This window comes from Leptinotarsa decemlineata, unplaced genomic scaffold (genome assembly GCF_025532065.1).
Source record: "Leptinotarsa decemlineata unplaced genomic scaffold, Ldec_3_MD MMD2_tig00004204_RagTag_RagTag, whole genome shotgun sequence".
NCBI classification, from domain to species: Eukaryota; Metazoa; Arthropoda; class Insecta; order Coleoptera; family Chrysomelidae; genus Leptinotarsa; species Leptinotarsa decemlineata.
This window is the reverse complement of record NW_027412603.1, coordinates 217,803-235,904: the sequence shown is the minus strand read 5'-3', so window position 1 is coordinate 235,904 and position 18,102 is coordinate 217,803. Positions and strand designations below refer to the sequence as shown.

At 31.8% G+C, this 18,102-nt stretch overlaps 1 protein-coding gene across 4 annotated transcripts in view; it reads left to right on the top strand.

The window, feature by feature from the left end:
• Blimp-1 (PR domain zinc finger protein 1) overlaps nt 1-18,102 on the top strand; it is an 88,743-nt gene that overhangs the window by 38,906 nt on the left and 31,735 nt on the right. The window contains exons 1-2 of one of the 4 annotated variants that reach the window (XM_074178600.1): nt 9,112-9,376; nt 14,256-14,336. The exons of 1 other annotated variant lie outside the window; for it this stretch is intronic. In XM_074178600.1, coding sequence (XP_074034701.1) covers nt 14,294-14,336 — 43 coding nt within the window. In that variant the 5' untranslated portion in view covers nt 9,112-9,376; nt 14,256-14,293. Of the gene's footprint in view, nt 1-9,111; nt 9,377-14,255; nt 14,374-18,102 lie in introns of those variants that run through there. 2 more of the 4 variants (XM_074178607.1, XM_074178601.1) reach the window with 2 other exon arrangements.

Here is an 18,102-nt window from a genome sequence, read left to right as displayed (position 1 = left end):
TATACGTGAAAAGTAAAAGTACATAAAACAATATTGTTATGTTTCTTTTAGAATATTTTAAGTACAAAATTAATAAAAAAAAACATTATTCTTAGTGTTTTGACAAATAAGAGAAGTTTGTACCACCAAATTTCAATTAAGTCCATCCGATTCATTGTAAATCGCTGTCGTTTTGCTTGTCTTTTATAAAACACTTCTGGAGCATCCCTACACACAGACCAGCAGTAGTCTGCAAGCATTGCTTCATTCCAACGTCCCTGATATCTCTGTTCCATTAAGGCAATGTCTTGATGGAATCTTTCTCCATGTTCGTCACTCACAGCTCCACAGTTTTGTGGGAAGAAATTAAGATTAGAGTGAAGAAAATGAATTTTTAAGGACATGTTGCATCCGAGTTGGTGGTAAGCTTGAAGAAGCTCTTTAACCAATGCTGTGAAGTTATCATCTCTTTTGTTACCTAAAAACCCATGTACAACCCCCTTAAAGGCTTCCCAGGCTCTTTTTTCATTTCCTGTTAAAATCATGTCAAAAGCAGGATCATTTACGATTTTTCTCATTAGGGTTTAGGTCTCGTGTAGGCCAGTTCATTTTTTTATAGTGAGATTTTCTATCCCGACTGTCCCACAGACACAAAAAACAACAGTACTTGGTGAACCCTAATTGCATTCCTAGGAGTATAGCAATGACTTTCAGATCACCACAGATGTGCCACTTGTGTTGTTCATATTTGATTGATTGGAGAAGTGTTTTCATATTTATATACGTTTCCTTCATGTGAACTGCATGACCTATAGGAATAGAGGGTAGCTGATTTCCATTATGCAGAAGTACAGCTTTTAAGCTTAGTTTTGAAGAGTCTAGAAACAGTCTCCATTCAGATGGAGTGTGATCCAAATTCAAGCAGTCCATCAAACCATTAACATCAGAATAAACTACGAGGTTTTCTTTTTCCTCAAAAAAGGAAGCAAATCTTTTTGACGCTGTCAGTACTGAGATATTTTCACATCATGTTTTAGAAGATTCCACTGTTTTAGTCTTGACCCTAACAGCTCAGCCTTTTCCTTAGACAAGCAAAGATCTCTTATTAGGTTACTCAACTCTGCTTGACTAATTCTGTGCGGATCACTAGACCTATCGCTTACCTCAAAATCAGGGTCATAGGATGTAGAAGGATGGGTTGCTCCTTCTAAACAGTCTTCATCACCTTCCTCTAAAATTTCATAGTTTTGGGGTGGAGAAGGGACTGGCAAATTGTCTGAGTGTGGTACAGGCCGAAGAGCAGATGGGAGATTAGGGTATTTAACCGTTCCTCTTTTCTTCATAGATAAACCTTGCTTAATGGGAGGAGTTAAGCAGAAATAACAGTCGTCTGTATGATTGGTAGGCTCACGCCAAACCATAGGTACTGCAAAAGCCATTGCCCGGTTTTTATTTTTCAGCCACTCTCGCAATATGACGGAACAAGAATTACAACATATGTGAGGAGCCCATGATCTATCTATCTTGGTCCCCAACTTTCACACCAAAATAATGTTCATAGGCTGTCTTAACGATAGGTGTCATTTTACGTTTCTGAGCCTTAAATGTTATTTCACCACATATATAGCAAAAGCTATCGACAGAATTCACACACTTTCGAGGCATTTCAGATCAGCACTTAAATTAATTTAAAAATCAACTTCACACGATAATTTCAATAGCAACCACGTGCGTACAATTGACAAACTCACATAGGTTATGTTTACTACTTGAGAACAGCTGATGAGAGGGGTGTTATGTAAACAAACATGTGTACCAACTATTGGTGATGAAATATTTCATTTGTTGAAAACTCAATATACATTTATGTAATATAATGATACTATATCTTGAAAACAAGAGCTAATATATAATTTTTATGGTCACTTTCGGTTTTAACACGTGGAAATACATTAAAATCATCTAATTTTAACCCCGAAACAAAAACTTTGTTGTGTTGTGAAATTAGTAATGTTCATAAGTATTCAATGCAATTTTTATTGTTGTATTTATTTTATTTTTATCGTTGTTTTAATAAAAATTTCAGAAAGGTTTAAAATGAATACTATTCACAACTCTAATTTTTTTCAGGAATGCTTTTGAAATCTGATAAATGAATTTTAGTGTATTGGAAAATATTGCAGGCATACTTTTGTCCAGCTGTACCTAACTGTGGTACCTTGGATCTAACCATTTGAAACGTAATAATTTTATTTCTCATTCTATATTTTACAGGGATTTTGACCCAATATCTTTGTGAAATTATCACAACTTTTGGCCATTAAGTAATTCGCACTTTTTGGCAATTTTTTATAGTTGTGTTGTTTTTTATTCTACATCATCTGGAAGTAGACTCTTCAACCAGCTTCAACACGTGATAATTGAAAAAATTATAGCACATTCAGAACACAAAAAGTCAAGTTCCCATCAAATATCGTGAAGTAGAAATCGTGTTTGTGAGACAAAAAATCAAAAATGAAAAATAAACAAAATTTCTAGTTTTTCTAGTGAAATATTAGGTTATGACTATTTGCAATGACATACTAATTGAATTTTATTTCATAATTTCCCATTCTTCAAATCAGAATACTAGTACGTATACTTTTCCAATCACCTATTTTCCCACAGTTCACTTTTATTTAAGAATGATGTAACTTATGGCGAGAGAGACCAATCAAAACAAAATAAAAGTGAAATTGTGGAAAATCAATACGGGAGCAACGTCCTACGACGAACCGTTTCGCCCGGAGAGACCCGGATCTCCCGGAAACTCTCCACGAATTTCAACTACGAGCCCACTTTACTTGAATTCTTTGCCTCTTCGGGTTTTCTTCAGGGTTTTCTTGCTACTATAGGGAAAAAATTGAAAACAAGTGAAGAACATTAACCTTTCAATTGATCATTTTTGGTACAAGAGATAATAATTTCGCAATTGTAGAAGTTATCATTCTCCTGTTATATTTTACTCCATTATTTACTTCCAAAATTGAAAGTAATGGTCTAAAATGGTGCAAGAAACTTGAAAGATAGAAACATAAATAAAAACAAATGAAAAACAGAAATGGACATGACAATTGAGTTGAAACTTAAAAATTGTGAGTGATGTCAATTGAAATTAAAAAAAATAGAACTATAAAAATATCATTGAACAACTAATATATAAACAACGTTACAGTATACCAATTAGTACATTCATTCGTTCATTAGCATATTTATCGTTAATCTTATTGAGTCACCTGTACTATCAAAATCGGGTAAGTTGATATAAAATTCTGATAGTTTGTCTCGTCTTGTGATATGAGTTATATACTATATAAGTTTTTCGTCTACTAGTTTGATGTTTTTGAAAAAATATAATCACTCAGTTAACGTAAGAATTATAGACCTATCAAATCACTGACTATTTTTCTTTCTGTATGAAAAAATATTTTGAAATGTATTAAATTTTTAGGGTAAGGTGACAAATTATTTGAATAACAGTACTATTTACAATTGAAGACATTCTGCTATAAACTCAATGTCACGTTGCTTACGTCTGAACACAGAAATATTTTGAAAACTTGAGGACCTAGCAATTTTGATAAATGTAATAGTTGAAACACTCTATATATGCCTTTTCATTTTTGGATAAAAAAAAGTTGTTAGATTTTGTGAATCATAAACAAACAGAATAGACTTTTTCCAATCGTACACTCTAAAATAATTATCAATTTTCGTGTACAAAACCTTTATGATGCAATTTGGATTGAAACTTCAAAAATTACATAAAAAATTGCATTTTTATCGAAAGTTACATGTATGAAAAATTTTTTGAAACGTTGTAACTAGCATTAAAGCGAAAGTAAGTTTGTCGAAATGTAAAAATAATATTCCTATGGATTTTGTTTAGATTTGTGTTTGAATTATATTCTTAGTTGGCTATGATTGTGCTGTCAGTAAGGTACCACCTGACTGGTACGAAACCAGATTAGGACATGGACCAATAAGAAGCATACAGAGTACTGGACAAAAGTACCTGGCAACAAACACAGTAAAACCTTCATTAGGGAACCGTCCGAGAAAAGAACCGAAGAACTACTTCAATATAGTAGGGATCGGCTCAGAATAATTACAGGGTTACTAACCGGTCATTGTCCGCTTAGAGGACACACGAATAAAATGGGGCTGTACAACGGAGACCTCAGCTGCAGATTATGCAACGAAGGGAGAGAAACAGCTCTACACATGCGAATGTGAGGCACTGAATCACAGGAGGCAGGCAATATATGGACGTACAAAACACGGAACCTGTACAAACTAGTACAGGGAACGAGACTGCTGAAATGGGTGTCATGAGAAGATGGGAAAATAAACGCAATAAGTCCAAGACGCTGCAGTGTTTTCTAGACACTTGGACTGAATGGACAAGTCAGACAGCTCCCAAGGTACAAAAAAAAGGTACCACCTGAAATTTTTCAATACGAGGATTATAAATAAACTTATTCATTATTTGGTCGGTCGGTAGCCAGGCGGTTCGACGTGGATGCTTTGTTCACCCACTCGAATTGACTGCGGTGTGGGATGTGTGGAAAATACAATACGCTCATGAGACTACAATTTTTTCCAGAGAATTTAGAGAAACGAACAAGCACCAAGAAACCCTGTCTACTTTTTTCCTCTTGACAGTTACAAAACTGTTGAATATCACTTCGGTAAATTAAAAATCACCTTTTTTAAAAAATATCTCTACCGACTTTGATCACCATCGTGAATTTGAAGGAAAGGTGAACATACTCAGAACGAGGTAGCATTACCGTATAATAGTTTGACCTTACAAAATGCATATTCACCACTTTTTTGAAGGAGATTAACTGCAAAATATTATCATAGTGCATAACATTGACCCAAATATTTTGATCTTCCATCATTTTGTTTTTTGTTGATCAACGATTCATCCTAAAATTGCGTTCAGTAAATATTATTGTACTTCAGTTTCCAGAATCAAAAAACCTTCCCAAATATATGATCTGAACTCGTAATCGATGTTATTAGATACGATGAAGTAGATTGACTGAGTTGAGATTTTACAAAAAAAAAAACATTTAAAACATTCTTTACAAATTATTATATAGAAAATAAATTCTGAATGCGGGATTACCAGTTAACATAATGTTTTTGTTTATATAACTTCAAGCTATTGGAATCACAAAATATAAAAAGCACTTGTTTGTGTTTTTTACCAGGTTTAGTTTTGAATTTTGTTGATATTAATGATCAGTAATTTTTGTAAATGTATGCAGGATGCCCAAACTTTGTTCTATTTTCGGATGAACAATAAATCGTTTGACGATCTGATAATGAAAATATAATTTTATAAATATGATCAACTTACTTAAGGATCGTGCATGAATCTACTGAGATGATACGAGTGTCAATTATTATTCATCTAACCTGTTTTAGATTGATTCCAAAATGCCGAAATAAAACGGTAATTATATTTTTGGCATGTCCCCCACAAAGAAGGAAAATGAAACATATGACAAACACAAAATATCAGGAAAAAGAAATAGGAGGGGTCTATCAGCTCAGAGAACATTTTCGATGGCTGCTTTGGTTTTCAATGAGTGAACAAAAAGATGATGAGAACAAACAACAATACACACATTAGTCTGAAATATCTATCTCAGTCCATATTCAGTATTATGATACTAATATTTGTTAGAGAAGTGCCAAAAATGAATGAAACTTCTGTAAATTCATGACGTAATGGTACTGAAGGATTTGACTGAAAAACTATATGAACGTATTGTTTTTTAAACTTCAAATTCAAATTTATTTTCCATGTAAACAACGATAAAAGTAAAATAAAAACAACAATAAAAATTAATTGGCGCTCCGGGGCGACTTCATTGATTCCAGTGGCGCATTTGCTTTTTCAGCTGCAGGAAAACCCGGAAAAACCTGCAGCACCACCTCATCTGAAGATCTTGATCTAACAATGTCCTCTCTCTTATAAAACAAAATGTAGGGTGTCTCCAGAGGCTCCAATAAATTCAATGCATCGCCAGAACACTTCGTGACACGACTATCGTCAAACTTAAACCAGTCCGTTTCTTCTTTGACCAAGGCGTAATAATGACCACATTCAACGCCAGAACCACAGTGAACAATGACTGCATGAATATTATAACAGTGGTCTGCTAGGTTGAAATGTTCATCTATTTCGAACCTTCCAAAGAGTTTCTTGCTTCCGTTAGAGGTTGAGTCTTGTTTGAAGATCATCAGTGTTATTATTAGATTGACTGGTGCGTCAGATATACTTGTTTCCTTATAACAGTCAGTTAGTTTGGCGCATGTTTGGCAATACAGTCGATCATCGCCTGTTGAACATTCCATTTCAGACGATTTAACAATAAGCTTTGCACGGACTGGTTATTAGTCATATTAGGAAAAGCTAGATGAAGTTCCAGAAATTCACATGAGTTTTCGCTACTTCTTGAACATTTACCACAAAGTAAACAAGTGAGGATTTTTCCAGCAAAAGATTTACAAACAAAAGATGAGATGGGTTGTACGGAATCATTCAGTCCAGAGCGGTCAGGAGTATTGATTTTGCTATTGATTTGCTCACGAAGAGTATTCAACAAGAACCCCAAGAATTTGGAACAATCCTCTTGTTGTCCTAACGAGTATCTAGTGGACTTCAAAGACTCCATGAAATCGGTTGGAGGGAAAGATGATACCTTCTTACGAAACTGCAGCTGCATGAACAGGTGTTTGAGTTTGATGCATAAGTAGGAAACATTCCCGTTCTCGTTCATCATTAAAACTTCGTTCTTGAAATTCTTCGTCATGAACAACACTTGTAAAATGTTATTCATGTAGCAAGTGTTTCCTAAATTATCCAATCCAATTTTCTTCTCTAGATTTTCAGGAAAACTCTCTACTGATTCGTAAGGAAGAATATGTTTCACAGAATCTACAAGAAGAATCTACACAGAAGCTGCAATCGATCCTTCCAAGTGATGAAGGGTTTCGTAGAGGGATCGATTCGGCTCTTGCTTCATGAAGCTCTTCCACTGAAAGGGAACCAGTTCTACGAGGACTGCAACTCATATTTGGGGGGCAAGAATGACCTGAGTCCACTGACCGCACTGAAAAAGAAGAAGGTGGATCAATCACTTGTGAATTAACCTTGATAGGAGACTGATGAATTTCCACATATCTCGGCTTGTTTCGAAGAGGTTTCAGTTCCGTACTGAAATTAGGGCAATGCATGATCTAATCAAAATTATGTGAAGGAGGAATAGTTCCTAGGACTGAAGCAGCATTGCCAAGTTGAATAGCAATACTAATTCTTTCTATCAAAAAAGAGGTAGAACGGTGATCTTTCGTTGCTTGGCCTATTCTCCTTCCGAGTTCATGAACGAAAAACAGAGACTTCGGGCCATAAACACCAAAAGTTTCAACCGCTACTAACGTATTGTTAGTATGGTGATTGAAAATATATCACTAACTGTGTCTTTCAAAAATAATGTACATTTTGTTGTTTAAAATGATGGGTCATGCATAATGTGGTGATTGGGAAACGGATACGATATTCATCCTTATCAAATATGAAACTAATGCATATTTACCTCCAGTCAATGCATTTCAATTATTATTTTACGACTTAACGCAAAATTAAAGATATTGCTCGAGAAAATAAATTCAATTGGTCTGCAAACCGATGCGACAAGGTCGAATTTTTGTTTTGTGCGTTATCTTCAAGTAGATTTTCGAAATTGAAAGTTGAGAACATACTTTTTTGAGTGAATCTCATCAAGAGTCATCATTATTATTAGTTCCCGGCTTCGTTTAGGAAGGTGATATAAGATTGTGTAGAAATTGTAATAAAACGATAAACTTCAAATCACGAATGATCGAAGGACCTTGCTTCGGCCAGATCGCCAGCAATACATAAATTATACACGTGGAAAATTATAATTTGATTTTGAATTACGCAGCTATTAGAAATATTACCAGAAACAAAGTAAAATTCATAGTATATGTTCGTAGTGTTTTTCATTGACCGCAGAACCTATACGGGCATTATATTTGTTTTTAACTTTTTGTAGCACTTAGGGTGTGTCAGGTCTCTCCGTATAGGCTTTAGATTTTGGAAAACCTTCTTGAAAGTAGTCCAATGATCAAAGGTAAAATGATCAGGTACTGCCTTTCTTTCTAGGAAAGGTTCTGAAGGTTTCTTCCTTTCATATAAAGAATTTTTATTATTACAAGTTTCTATTTAATTTGCATTGTATGTACAAATATGAATCAGTTATCCTCAACCGAATTAAATGAAATTCACACGTTAAGTTTGGATGACAATGCATGGTTAGCTTAACAATGACGTCATGTCATTGTAAATCCAATATGGCAGACAGACATATTGGATATAGAAGAAGAACATACCTCAATTATGTGGTTTGTTGAAAAGAATGTGAAGAATGAAATGGTATCTTAGGTAGAGTTCATAGGGTGGAAATTGTTTAATCGTTATAGTTAGTGTTAATTATTTCCATGAAGTAACGGGTTAGTGTAGCTGTTTTATTCATAAAACAGTTCTAATATAATAATTTTCAATTAGATATTACGTAAACTTACATGTGTTGAAGCGTTAAACATATATAATTCAACTTTCATGTTTTAACATTACAGTCAATAGGCATGTGGTAAAATACATTGTTAACAATACAAAGTGTAATTTCAATTAGTTTATTGAAATAGTTTCAATACACCGTACGTAATTTAGTTTTTTTTGTATTATGAATTTTGTTTTCTTGTAGTTTTGGTATTGTTGCTGTAGCAGTTGGAAGCAACTCGTGATACATTTTTGAAATTACCTCTGCAAAATATCTCTGGAAAATTAAAAAATGGGATGTTTTATATTGGTAATGACGAAATTATTCGAAAATATATCACCCTGTTAAATTCAGGGTGACTTTATGGAATTCAAGATGATTTTTATTTAATGCATACACCGTATTTCCGAAATGAGACTGTCCTTTACACATTGATTTGATTTCAATTTTTTTGTCATTGTCTCCTTTACTGTAACTACAACTGTATAAGAATTTATTTCGAAAACAATTAGGAAGATACGTGTGCACTCAAACACCCAGTACACAAAACTGCGCATTTACAGATATATGTGTGAGAACCAAGGCAGCGCCTTCGTCAACACAGTCAGAACGCAGTAGATGCACTATTGCACGAGCCCACCACAGAGTGTGTTGTGCTAGGTCGGGCGTCGGGACGGTCGTCGAGAGTCGGTCGCGGCCTACTGCATTTCCGCGCTCTAGTTCTGCCAAAACAAGATTTTCTTTATTTTCTGAAGGTGTGTAAAATGCGTTGGAGGGGTAAAAGGGTTTTGGTTCGATTTTTTCTGGTGCGAACAAGTTGCGAAAGTCCCATTTAGTGTAAAGTAACACGTGTTTCATAAATTATTCAGTGATATTATAAAGTACAATGTGTGTCTTTCCATCTAAAAAATTACATATATCATATCTGATTTAATAATTGAAACACTTACACTGAGGGCCAAAAAAGGGCGGTTACCAAAATGCTGTGACTATTTGAAATTTCATAAATTTTAACGTAGGAGTCAGATTTCATTTTTTCATTTCATTGAAACATTCGTTGAAATTTTACATGACTTGATAAGCCTCATTATGCCAATGATGTAGTCCTCCTTTTTTTAAATAGCAGGTATATTTTTTTTATAATTCAAAAACCTAACCATGGAAGTTCAGTCATGAAGTTTCAAGAAGTATGAAAATTTTGGAATGGTGTTTTCGTCCCTTGTTCATTTTGGTTGAAAAAATCGTAAAAGTAGTTTACTTCATGTCAATTCTCATACAACATGGCCCATTTGAAATGAAAACAATTTTATGAAAAATATATTTTTCAAGAAATTGGATTATTATTTTCATTAGACAGACATTCAAGAAGTCTTCAACAAAAACAAATTTCATGAATTTCAATTCAGATTTCAGGGAAAACTTTTGTTATTTCTCATTAACTACATCATACAATTCACATAATTTTGAAATGGTTTATGTCAAAATTATGTTGAAATAAGTTAATCATCAAAAAAGTTATGAGTAAAGATAGTTCGAAAAATTTACCATTCAATATCGTTTGATGTCTTTACTTACAAAGTTTGAGTGATGGAAAAAAATTGATGAAAGTTCTGAGATTACACTGGTGGGATAATTAAATTCAATGTCTATCTGAAAAAAAAGCATTTCAAAATGTGATAGACACATGGAATATTTCACAAGCAGTAATTTTTGAGAAACCTGTAGTATGCACTGCTGGCGCACTTGTTTGTAATCTTGGACAACTTGTGAAATATTGGACTGAGTTCCTCGATTTTGTAATTTGTAACGAACATTACTGCAGTTTCGTCCTACAAGGACATTTTTAAATGAATACAATAAACTTGGAGGACGAAACTGCAGTAACATTAGTTACAAATACAAGTAGTATAAAAGCATATGTTGTTTCAATTCTGTTCTTCATATGTCAATAACTACTTTGTTTTCGAAATTAGTGACCAGGTGGCAATCTTCCCCGATGAAAGCTAATAATTCATTACTAAATAGTTTTTTCAAATAAAATGACAAGAAATCTGTTGAAACAATATGTTTTTTTCAAATATTTTTCAAATTTTCCAGTTTGTATCCGTGAATTAATTATAACCAAAAAATATAACATAACGAGTGTTTGAACAACTGGGAAAAATTGACAACACTTTTTGCAAAACGTTGTTCAGTTAATGAAATTGTTTAACCCAGAAAAAATTCACTATCTGGATTTTTATAGTTTTTACACAATCATTCTTGAAAATATGATTAAATGGGTTTTTCTTTCGTGTGATAATTGATGGATCATCACTCACTGAGACCGTTCAGTGGCAGATTTTACTCATTCATTTCTTTCATACCTTATAAGACTCAAAAAATAACATATTTTTGGAAGAATACGATTTCGACGGTGATCCTGAAATACCGCGTATTTCAAAAATAGCTTCATCGAATGTGGAGACTTCAACGAACTTTTATTTGGACAGCAACCTATTTTTTTGTCGAAAGTAACATTTTCCAGAAAATATTTCAAAATATATTCTCAAATTCTCGACATTTACGGCTGACAATCCATACAATTCATTGGAAAAATCGTTACTGAAACATTTTCCCTGAAAAAATTGAAGGACTGAAAGCGATATAACCGAGAGTACAAAATTTTGTGAAATAATTTTCCACAGCAGTGAAAAGGCATATTCTGTATAGTGCCTATGTTTTCATTATGTAGTTATATCAAAAAAATTTGCAACAATTTATTTTCAATAAACTGATAGATTAACTTTATTTTGAATTGAAATCGCACTGAAATTATAGGTCAAGTAATACTTGACTTGAATGTAGACTGTCGAAGATATATATGCCGAATGATTTTTTAATTTCCCTAAATATTTACCCTAATATGGGTTTACATATTTTAAAAATTTTTAAAGAACAGTTTTTGCTTTATTTAAAATTGAATTCGAAAAACATTAGGTTACATGGGGTTTTTCAATTTTATTTTTTCCTCAAGTTATTTATTCAAAATGTAAACTGAAAAAACTAAATTACTATTTTTCCTTCTTTTGTGGATGACTAACGCAGAGCTGAAAAACTAAACGCCAATCATCTCTATTTCACTGATTATTCATCCATTTACGTCTATCCCATTTTTGACTTTCGTAAATCAATTAATGACTATAATGAAACGATGTTTCATATTTTTTACATCCTTTCAAATTTCAAGGATTTGAACATGAATTTCGAAAATCCAATAAGTTACTTACGGTATATGATATATTAGTGAAATTATTCACTGTCGTTGATTTAATGTGTATTTTGAGTTATTTATATATATTTTACAGTCAGTTTGTGAATCAAAAAGTCCTGGAATCCCTGTTTCTATGAATAGTACTTTAATAATAGTCCTGAATTCTTTCAGTAACTTCATTCAAAAGGAAATGCATTCATTAGATAAACTTATTTGAATAAAACGCGATCCCCTCAACTTCTTCACTATCACTTATTGTCCTAGCTTGATTTCCATTTTCAATTAGATACCTACGCCTTTTTTTTAACGTTTCAATTCGTGAACTTGTAGATATGATTTTTAACACAACTCAAATTTTCAATTTTGCAAAATAAGCTTGCTAGATGAACCTCATGGAAATTATGACTTTGAAATGAAAAAACATAATAATGAACAAAAATCAAATGAAAATTGGCTTGAAAATTATTCAATGATTCATCTGCTTTTCACTGGACTCACTTTAGGAAAATGACCATTAGATATTTCCGAGGATAGTAAAAAATTTATATGCTGTTAAATAACACTGTATAGTACATTTTAATTCCTGCCAGATATACAAAGAATAAAAATTGTAAATGCTAGAATGAATCAAGGATTATTGATTCACTCAACATCATTTTACGAAATTAGAAGACAAAAATTTGAAAAAATACATTTTCATATTCATTATTTTCTTTCAGTTTCTGAAACTAATTCAGAGGAAAAATTAAAATAATCACACTTGAATTGTTTCGATATTGTTCCTTATACCTGATGAACTAAATAAGACAAATGATAAATACATTTTTAACAAATTTGATGTAACATCATAGATTACAATCCGAAAAATCGTGATACAGCAAGTGTCGGGCATACCTATGAATTTTGCACATTTTCACAATGATTTTAGGATTAACTGTTCATGTCAAAAATAATTGTTTTTCAACTTCAGTTATGTCGTGAGGTATATCTACAAGTTATTGTATTTACGTTTACAACCTTCCGCCTTTTTCGAAACTCTCGTATCAATTTGTTGGTTGTGTTTCGACGTTTCTTCAGTAAGCATGGAAGCAAGTTCAACAGTATCTTTCTTTTTAGGGGTGGACGATTCCAAGAAATAAAATTACCATTAGCCAATGCAATGTATTTTATGTAATATGAATGCTCGACATTTATTTCCCTTTCTATTGACAAATTCAAAATATTGCCTTTATATTCTATAAAAATCGGATTAGTAATAAAAAAATTATAAATCAAAAAACAAAACACTAGTACTCGTGCAGGTCTGCCAGACCTAAACGCTCAATAACCCAAAAGGTTAACATCTATTTTTGGCGAAAGTTACTAAAGTCAGAACAGAACCGAAATTTGGAAGTTTATGGAATCCTGGCTCAATAGAGTATCATGTCACTGAAATATCACTGAAAGTAACATTGAAGGTTAAATGAGTGATAATACAGATTCAAACAGAAGAAATTGGCTTTGTTAATTTACATGAATAATGTCATATCACTCTTATCTCAGCTCAGAACAGATAAAATCATATTTATTGTTATTGATACCTCAATTTCATGAAAGTTAGTAAGAAAACTGAAACTACACTAATTTATGAATATGGTTCCATACTTTTGGAAACAAATCTCCACAATGCAAATTAAAATCAACTTTATCACACACCTCTTTGTTAACTACGATGTATATTTGAACATTCGATTTGGACTCTCAATTTATTAACATAATATCACTGGTTGTAGGAAAGTTTTTCTTGATTGAATACTCTCAATCTTTAGGGTTCAATAAAACAGTATTTCCGATAGATGGGTTACAGATTCTGAATATTTTCAATGCTTCGTTGAATTTGTTGAAATAGTTTTTTTGTTGAACCTTTTATTAATTAATAAAACAGTAGTTATCCAGTATATTTCCACACTTCATTATAAGAACGATACGGTAACAAAACAACAACAACGAATGGCATTAAGTGTCCGAATAATTAAACGATAACATCATAAAGTAGTTGCAACTAATTAGATAACAATGGCGATATGCGCCTTATACAATCTTTGTTATAATTTCGCTGACCTATGTCAAATTGCACGTCATCATAATTTGCAAAATATAGCATTTTAAAATTACTGACTGCATTTTCGATAACAGCGGTGAGAACGTTTGAAATTAGGAAAAGTTCCTGTGATAATGAAATTCCCTATCGATTCGCCTATTTTTAGCTGTCGAACAGTTTCACTAGTATGAAAATCGCAATGCATAAGATCAGTTGCATTTGTTCGGTGCAGTTTCAGTGAAAACCGGAGGTTTTTCTCATCAAAGACCAGTTGGCAGCAAGTGATTTGAATATTTTTCAGTGCCCGACGCGATCAAAAGTGAAAATTCAAGATGGCGGATGGCCGAGTTTCTAGAGAAAAGCGCAGATCCATCACGCCTTGGTAACAGCCTATTTTACGTTTCTTTCCCAAAACTAAGGTAACTTTCAACTAAATATTTCCTTTTGTACATGCAAAAATCCCCCTGGCTTATGTATATTTTGTAATTTTCCAATGTCAGTTTCCTGAACTTTGACCTTAAAAGCAAGAGTTTTGATGATATTTTTCCTCCTATATTGTTGACAGTGTGCACTTACATAGCAATAATAATGTGTAAAACTGCATAACCTTCAATTTGGTTGCAACATTTTTGCATGACAATACGCATTTGAAGCGGCTTCTAGAAAAGTGAATTCAAGTTCAAGGCAAGGGCAACTGTCTAACAACGTATTTATTATTAGATAAATGTTTATTTATGTCGAGATTGAAGAAGTACTGGGATTTTTCCATTGAAATTTTAGATGTTAGGTTAGGTTCAGAATTACAATATGAAACTTGGTTAGAGTCGATAGGCCATTATTATTAAGTAGATTATTATTAGTGAACTATTGTTTATTCCCGATTTACAAAGTATCATTGATTCCTATAACCTACAAATAGTATTCAGTAGATTATGTTGATTTCCACAGAAAATTTAAAATCTGTAGTGATCTGTTTGATTGATTTTCTCTCCAAACGAGCATGTCATCTACCTACGATACTTTTTTCTATTTGTTATACCTTCAAATTCAATATTTGCTTCTATTTCAGATCACATAAAATAGTTTTATTCCATTTGCTTCATCAAGGTATTGAAACAATTCAATTAATAATCTGTAATACCTCATGAAAATTTCCTTTTTTTTAACAAATCACATTCAACATTTTCACAAATCATAATGAATTTTATAAAAAAATATTTATTTTTTTGAAAGTTATGTACCCGCATGAATATTTTTAATAAGTTCTGTTTCCAGGTCAAGATCTAAAATAATGTTTTTTTAAACAATAAAGTCCAGCCTATAATTTTCTATATTTCCATAGTATCTGAAATCTGAGCTATTAGAAAGATAATGATTGCATTTCTTTGAAGATTTTGAAATATCTTCATTCGGCAACTACATGGAAATTAGAAAATATTTAAATATGAGATGAATTAATATTAGAGTTTTGTTAACCTTTTTTGTTTTACCTTCCACAATTTAAAAGAAATAGAAAAGCAATAAACCCTATGGTTTCTCTTCAAGAGGTAAACAGCCACAAAAAATGCAAGAATACAACACGTTTCCAAATATGTATTTGTCGATAAGACTCACATCATGTATTGACTATATCCTCGTTATTATTAAGATAATATTCAGGGAATACATAAATCAGTTTTGTGGTAAATGTTTGCTGACGTACTTTCACGATATCGAAATAATATTAATCAATCGTATAAACGTTCAACACTTCCTAACCTGATCGAAGGTTACTAATAGTTGACATCAGTGGAGTTTTCTAAAATTCAATGATATAACTGCAGGTGAATAACAATCTCATAAAAAACAGTAATATTGAATTATAACTTATGGAGGGGCTAAAATCGCACTAGAATGATTATTATTTACTACTTTATATTTTACAGTTTTATCATCTGTGTTTTATGGTGGACACCACTGCCGTAGTTTTCTTTGAGTATTTTTACAAAAACTAGTAATCAATCTTGTTTACAGAAATATTTATTCTCAACGAATTTAGGCCCATTCATCTAAATGAAGTAATGCAAAAATATGAAAGCTTGCATGATTGAAAATTGTTAAAGTTTGAGAATGAGTAAGTATAACTTTTATGCCTGTTGAACAACAGTTTAAGAAGTATGAGACGAAAATGAGAACATGAGGCCCTTCGAATTTTATTATTTCAATAAAAAGTTAATGAAACTATTTTATTTCTTTTCGACACAGGCTGATTACTTATGAATCCTGGATTACCGATAAAGTTAAGAATCATAATTTCAAATAACAAATGGTAAAACAAAATATATTACTCTCAAATTTTATATAAAAAGTAAATATAATTTAAGTGTCATATGAACGCACTGTTGCCATATATCTATTTATGATTGCCATAGCTGAAGACTATTTTAGAAAAAAATCCTCTATCCCACACCTCTTTCTAAAAATCAACCTTATGAAAAATTCAAAATCAAAACCGATTCTGGTCGTTGTTCTGTACAAAGTAAAAACAGTTTACAACTAATAATGTCTATTGAGAAATAGTTCTATGATGTTGCATATTGTCGTACTGAAGTAATTTATTGAAACTGAAATAAAAATTTTCGAACATTTCGAAAAGTCGCTTTATTATTATTCATTTTTATATATTCCATCTTCTATGATGTTTAAGATAAATTACGAATGTTTCGAAAATGGATAAAAGCAATTCCAGTAAATTAAATACATTCCACAATTGGTTAGTCATTTGCCAAAACCGTACGAATGAAATGTAAAAACTTCATTTCTGAATGAAGATACACATTTTGAATAAGACTGAAATTAGTCAGTTCTTCATGATGATGAAACGAATGTAGTTTATTGATTTTTGTTTATAAGGATGTTTGTTCATAACAAGGAAAACATTTTGAATAGATTCTCAAAAGTGGGAAGAATTTGTAGTTTTTTCAGAATGTTTGGATTATTCTATATACATACAAATTATGCACCATATAGGAAAATAATTCATTAAGGGTTTTTCGACAAAATGTTATTTTTGATAAAAGTTTGTGCATCCTCTAAAACTAAACATGCACCTACAAAATACAGTAAAACACACGTAATATACGAGGATCCTTCAAATATTTGATTTTGAGAAATGTTATTTAGAATAGTTGTTCAGCATTAAAAAATACATGTAGATTTGAAGTCATGGCCATCTAAGCGAAGTTTAATTTTTTTACGCATTTTTTATGGGGACTGCGAAATAAAAAAAGTGCTAAAACGATTCTCCAAAATAATCTCCAGTTTCACTAGTTCAGACTTCCATTGTCTACTATATAAAATGATTTGAAATCCCTGAAACAAGTTATTCTTCTTTTTTACTTGTTTCAGGGATTTCAAATCATATACAATACTGTATAATTTTGAATAATTTTCGGTGTTAATAAAAAATAAAAATAACTTTACTCAAAAAACTTTGAAAAATATTTTACCCTTCAGAAAAATTGACCGTGGTTAACATCATAGTTGTGCAATTTGTAGTATTGAAGGCTTTTAAAATAAACCGTCGTATATATAGGATGCTGTATATTTATCGTTTTAGCACTTTTTTTTTCGTAATCGTCATTAAAAAAATGGTTAAAAATAAAACTTCACTAAGATGGACGTGACTTCAAATCTAGATGTATTTTTCAATGCTGAACAACTTTTTGAAATTACATTTCCCAAGATTTTTCAAAATAAGAGTACTTTACTCTTGTCTCAAAATCAAATATTTGAAGGCTCCTCGTATATTACGTATGATTTACTGTAATTTGTTGGTGCATGTTTAGTTTTATGCCTTAGGAGATGCACAAACTTTTATCAAGAATAACTTTTTGTCGAAAAACCCTTAATAAATAAGTTTTCCATATGGTGCATACTTTGGGGAGGACACTATATAATCTTTTATTTTTTTGAAAAGGAAGAACAAAAATATATAACAAATTCGGCTTCTTTCTTCAATTTCTAAAATCAATATTCATTTTTCACAAATAAGTAAGTATACTATTTCAGTAATGAATTACAAAAACTACTTTTTTTTTTTTTTTGAGATAATTTGTATCAGTTAAACAACTTTTGAGGAAGTTTCGTGACCTCTTATCACATCGTGT